At 33.4% G+C, this 5,923-nt stretch overlaps 1 protein-coding gene across 1 annotated transcript; it reads right to left on the bottom strand.

Annotated features, from left to right (window-relative positions):
• Positions 1-3,658: 3,658 nt before the first annotated feature.
• LOC143633912 (WAT1-related protein At5g07050-like) lies at positions 3,659-5,462 on the bottom strand. Its single transcript, XM_077102127.1, has 6 exons — positions 5,257-5,462; positions 4,967-5,146; positions 4,638-4,890; positions 4,339-4,497; positions 4,081-4,232; positions 3,659-3,976 (listed from the first exon to the last, which is right to left on the bottom strand). The coding sequence occupies exons 1-6, from the start codon at positions 5,460-5,462 to the stop codon at positions 3,700-3,702; spliced, it is 1,227 nt and encodes a 408-aa protein (XP_076958242.1). The 3' UTR covers positions 3,659-3,699.
• Positions 5,463-5,923: the final 461 nt, after the last annotated feature.

The raw sequence follows: 5,923 nt of genomic DNA on the forward strand, positions 1-5,923 counted from the left end.
AACACTATAAAATTCGTTGAGATTGATATTTATTTCACGTAGAATTTAGTTCAGATTTGCTGTGTGCCTTCTAATTTGTCTTCGATTGTTGATTTGTTGATGTGGTGATAATAAGTGGGCTGTTATTCAGTTTCGGTCCAATCTTCATATATATTGTCACATAAGATTTACTACTTTTGCTTGCATGCCATTTTAATACTACATGATTCTTGTTTTGTTTTTTAAATGCTTACAACATCTGAGGTATTTTACTGTAATAAGCGATTTTAAACAATAACAATTATTAAACATTTATAAGAAATTTAAATATTTCAATAGTTAAGAAAAACACAAAAGATTAGGGGGTACAAATGTTTCAATAGTAAAAAAAACACAAAAGGTGACCAACTTTAAAAAAAATTAAATATATGCTACCTCCTCTAATTTATGGACAAGTGTCTATGCACTTTTATTGTAAACAGGGAAACTGGATCAACTTATGTTTTTTTTATTATAGGAAGTTACGTGGGGAACCGATATCGCACATTTATGTATTAACAAGGTTTAGTGACATCCTTGCAGGTTAACCACATTAACCAAAAGTGGTTTTTGTGGAATATTAATAAACAAAAACTATAATTCGAATAGGACTTGCACCAATCTACTTGCATTCTTCTGCTCCGTAGACTTTGCTTTATAAATCAGTGTGCGCTTGATTAAGAAATATATAAAAAAAATATGCAGTCAAGTTATATATATGTACGTAATTACAGAAAATTCAGTTTTATAATTTGTAGTCTCCTGCCATCTCCACTTTGGTGGGATGGTAAAGGCTTAGGCCTTTGGGTGAGAGGTCCAGGGTTCGATCCCTGGCAATGACGGTTTATTGTAAATAGTAGGAGGCAAGCTTAAACATTCAAAAAAAAAATAATTTGTAGTCTCCTTGATTAATGCATCATATGCATTTCTAAATAGTGGTCGTACATAACACGAAGTTCATTTGACATGTCTTCAATATTATTGGCAACTTTAAGCCTTCTACTATTTGACAAGCCGTCAACCGTTATAATTCCAGATAACAAAAGTTGATATATTATAGTTTTAACCTACTATCTAGCACAGAGCTATGGCCATCAGTAATCAGTTGATGGCAATCCCTCCATACTTGTTAAACAGTGTATTCTTTCATCTTTTTGTGTCATATCACGATTAAAATCATTCTTAAATATAGTAATATACATTTCTTTGATCTTATACACCTCCAATCCTCCATAAGGTGCAAATTTAATGACTACCATACAGTGGCAGACCCAGGATTTTTGGACAATGGGGTCCCATTTTTTTAGTGTTCAAAAATTTCGGGTCGGTTGTTGTTCGGGTCGAGGCGAGACGAAGAACATAATAAAAACAATATTATAATAAAACACACAAAATACGATGTCATTCGAAACGAGGAAAAAAACACTACAAATTATGTACGACCTTTTGTGTTTTTAAAACGAATGCAAATAGCTCTCTTTCCATATAACAAATACAAGTATCATTCATATAATTTCATCTCTTTGGTGAACATAATAAGATGAAATTGGTTTTCTTTCGGAGAGATCCCATGGAAGATCTTCCAAATCAATTTTCTTATGAGTATTACTTAAAGAAGATGATGGCTCAAAACTTCCTTTTCAATAATCCTTGTATAATTAGCTCTAAAATTCAAGTTTTTAACAAACCTAAGTCACAACCTAACATCATCAATTTAATAATACAAGACTAGTGTATTAAGTTTTGGCAAATAACAATGAGATTAGAAGTTTAGGACTAGACTTGTGTACTGGACAAAACGCTACAGTACAACATTCAAAGGCTTGACAAAAGTTAATTAAACTAATACTGAATATGATTTTAAAAACAACAGAAACATAGGCTAATAAGGTAATACTGAATATGATTTGGAAAAAAACAACAAAAACATAGTCTAACAAGGCTTGAACCTGGAACCTTTGAAAGGAAAAGCAGGAGACTTCCCACCAAACCAGTTCAACTTTATTAGTATGAGTTTCAAGTTTCAATTTTTATGGGGTCCTTCAAAAAATTAATATACCACTTCCAGTAAATTTTAAAAAATCATTGGTGTCCCGTGACCCTGATCTATACTATGTGAGTCCGCCCCTGCTACCATATATGATATTTGTGCACACCTTAATAAAGTTCAAAGCATCACAAGCTTTGCACATTTTCTCAGTCTTTTTTAGTAGAAAAGTGTTTAAAATGTTGTTCGTGCTATGCATATATGAGAAACGTACCTCCATTAATATAAAATATAACGCACTACCATTCATTTTAGAACATTCCTTGGAAAGAAATTTAAACTCGATAGAAAAGTACAACATATCGTATGTTGAAGTTCTTGTTGTACATCGATCAATAACTTTCTATCATATATGGAATTATTCTTGGGTCAAATTAGAGTTTGATTATAGTTCTGGATTTGAATCAAGGTGTCATTAATGGATGGATTGATTTTTATGGATTTGAAAATGAAAAAAAAAAAAAACATGTGTACATTTATGATAAGAAAATTGAAGTATGTTATATCTAAAGATAAACTTCACATTCAAGTCGTTCTACCCTTCATATGAAATATACTGGTTTTAACTTATTTTAGAATGATGCAAAATGAGCATATATTCCAAGCATTTGTCTCTTTAATTTGTATGCATGCCTTGTCAAAGGCTTACATAAGTTCGATTCGACATTAGACAAGTGAGAGATACCAATGTGTTATGGATGGTACGGTGTGTGAATCCAACAATTGGAATATAGAACAGATGAGGTGGTTTCCAATAGAATAAACGTCAACCACTTTTATAAGAATAAAAGAGAAAACATGATAGAATAAAAATCGTGTATCTGGTTGATGCCTAATTATTATCCTAAATGCCTCATAATGTAAACTCATCACTTTTCAAAAAATAACATAAATACGCAAAAAAGAATTACTTCGTCAATCACCTCCTTAGCCTAGCCGTCGTAGCTAAAGGAGGTTATGTGGCCAATTCTTATTGATTGTGTCTAAATTGGTTGGAATTTTTTCCATTGCATGCTTAAAGAATTTTTGCAGTGAAAGTTGCATATTTTGGTAACTTAAATTGGGTGAAATGAGCTGATTATGGCATAACCGGTGGGATTAACTTCTCAAAAGAGTTATATGTAAGAAGGCAAGAAGCAGTAAATTACAAGCTATTTACTGCTTGTGAATACGATTATATAAATTTTGGGTAACTATGTATATGTAATATGTTTATTTGTTTGAGTATCATTTTAGAAATTTAGATTATATTTAATGGTAGTTTATAACAAAATATGACATATGCTACTTTTATTAATATTATACTAATTAAATTAAATATATTGATTGAGTTGCAACAAATGGATTTACAAACATCAAACACTAACATTGAAGTGGGATCCGAATCAGGCGTCAGCAGAAAAAACAACACATTTTATTCTCAACAAAGATCTCATTTACATTCCATGCATGGAATCTTCATTAATCTTCCACAAAAGTAACATTAAAAAAGAAGAACATTACTTAAAGAAAACCAAAATTACAAAAAAGCCCTTGCTTTTTTTTTCTTTCAACCTCCTGATCTATTAGTTGTACATATTTAGTCCATCATTATTATTTTTTCCTAACTCTCAATTAACTAGTTCACTTCTAAATCACACTTTTGGTGCTTGCACCGCTATCATTGTCGGTGTCGAGATCGATGAACTGATTGCGATCGTTGGGGGCGTGGATGTTTTGTTCATCTCGCTCTTTTGCATTTCAATGTCGTTTGCCTCAACATCTTCGATCACCATCATGTTATTGTTATTTCCTGATGCAACTTTTACAGGGTCTAGGATCTCTTCAGCCAACTCTTTCTCCTTATGCTCCTTGTATTTCCCCCATAGGACCGAGTACAATCCTATCATTATCAATATCGCGCCCATCACACTGCAAAAAAAAAAAAAAACAGAACGTTTCGTTAATAAAAAAAGCTCTTACACTTTCACTTATATGAAGTAGTAAGAGTGAAAAAGTCATGATAAGTTAATTACCCTCCCATGTAGATCTTTTCAGCTAAAATGAAAGAACCCATGATAGCAACAATGATCATCATTAGAGGACTAAAAGCAGTAACAAAAACTGGTCCTCTCTTTTCCATTACTAGACCTTGCACATAGTATGCAATGCTTGATGACACAATTCCCTGTTAAAGAACACACAAATGCTTTATGTGATTTTCGTAGTTCTCAACATAATACTAGTTCTGAAAGGACCACGTCCCAGTATATAGAAAAAGGGATAACGCTTACAGCGTAAGCAGCAGCAAGAAGGTTCATATCCCAACCAATAGTCCAAACATTAGGCTTGTGTTCCATTACAAAAGTAACAGCAATGGACTGTAAAGTTCCGATAAAACACACCAAACAGGTGAGGGAAAAAGGTGCTTTGTATATCCTCATTGTCACATTCTGCAAAAGCAATCAAAAACCTAAGTACAAACATGTTGCAAGAAAATAAAACTTGTCTCATAATGATTGATTTAGCTTCCGAATTTACTTTTATTTAATTTCCATAATGAGGTGATTTTTATTTTTTTTATATGTAATACCTGAACAATGAAAAAAGAAGCCCATGCAAAAGTAGCAATAATAAGAAGAATGGATCCCACAACCCAATCTTTATCGGATGATCCGGATGCTGCAGAAGTTGTCTCTGCGTAGTGAGGGTGTACATGCTTGGTCCAAACCAACTCAACCACATTACCTTTGTAAAGTGTCATCAACATGGCTCCTGCTACTGTCACTATGGTTCCAATCACCTTTGCTTGACACCTAACCTTCTTAATGTCCAATTTTTCCATCCTTTATTCAAAGCAATTGACTTTGTTAGATAATTATATTAAGAAACACTAGTCTGATAATACAGTCCAATAGATACCTGCAGAGGACAGCCATAACAAAGGTCATTGCAGGAAGCATGTTGCTCATAGCACAAGAAAAGGTTGGTGATGTTAACTTTAATCCGGCATAATAGAAGTTTTGATCGATAACCGGTCCAAGGAGTCCCAAGACAAACATTTGCATAAATATTGAGAAAGTGATCTTGGGCCTAATATTCCTACAATCACAAAAGTAGAATATTTCACATGTGAACATGGGTTTAAAATTAAAGGAACTTGTTGTATGCATCCTGTTTAATAGTATTTAGTTTAGACTGTGAACGGTTACCTTTCGAGGTAAATGGCGAACGGGGCAATCGCAGCTGTTGCAAATGCATGACGATAAACAACAAGAACATAGTGGCTCATGCCACGGTTTAATGACACTTTTGTGATGATATTCATACCCGCATAGCCAAATTGTAAACAAATCATCGCGATATATGGTTTCGCGGAGAGGAAAAAAATTGCAAAACATCCTAATTTTCCTTCCATTTCTTTTGTTCTTGAAATGAGAATTGTTAGATTTTGTTGCTAGCTAGAAAGGTGCAGCAAATTAGGGAAACACTTGAAGAAGGATGTGTTTGTCCTAAGTGAAATGTGTGAAGACCATATTTATAGGCATTTTGTGGGTTGGTGGTGTGTGTGTGTGGGGGGGTGGGGGTGGGGGTGGGGGTGGGGGTGGGGGGGTTGAAATGCTGATTCTGATTCTAAAAGAGACTGAATTGTGACGCTCGGTTTGTGTCTATCTATATGAATATTCTCCTTTAGGTGCTGCAAGCATGCATGGTGTAGTAGTGTAGATGTCCATGTATTAACATATTATTTTCTCCCTAGCTAATTAAGTTAAAATAATGAATACATTTCATTTTAATTATTTTGCTAATAAAGTATGACTTTTGAAATTAATGGTAGTAAATAAGTAAAACCGAGAATGTCCTTGTTATGTATGTTAA

This window comes from Bidens hawaiensis, unplaced genomic scaffold, assembly GCF_021521415.1.
Source record: "Bidens hawaiensis isolate Kalapana, Puna unplaced genomic scaffold, B.hawaiensis_p1.1 tig00006913_1, whole genome shotgun sequence".
In the NCBI taxonomy this organism is placed as follows: domain Eukaryota; kingdom Viridiplantae; phylum Streptophyta; class Magnoliopsida; order Asterales; family Asteraceae; genus Bidens; species Bidens hawaiensis.

What these genes read in the sequence shown, in the direction of transcription:
- LOC143633912 (XM_077102127.1), bottom strand. Translation starts at nt 5,462, where the DNA reads ATGGAAGGAAAATTAGGATGTTTTGCAATTTTTTTCCTCTCCGCGAAA. An exon ending in CTTCTTTTTTCATTGTTCAG is followed by an intron (nt 4,498 to 4,637) that starts GTATTACATATA and finishes TTGCTTTTGCAG; the next exon opens with AATGTGACAATGAGGATATA. An exon ending in GAAAAGATCTACATGGGAGG is followed by an intron (nt 3,977 to 4,080) that starts GTAATTAACTTA and finishes TTTTTTTTGCAG; the next exon opens with TGTGATGGGCGCGATATTGA.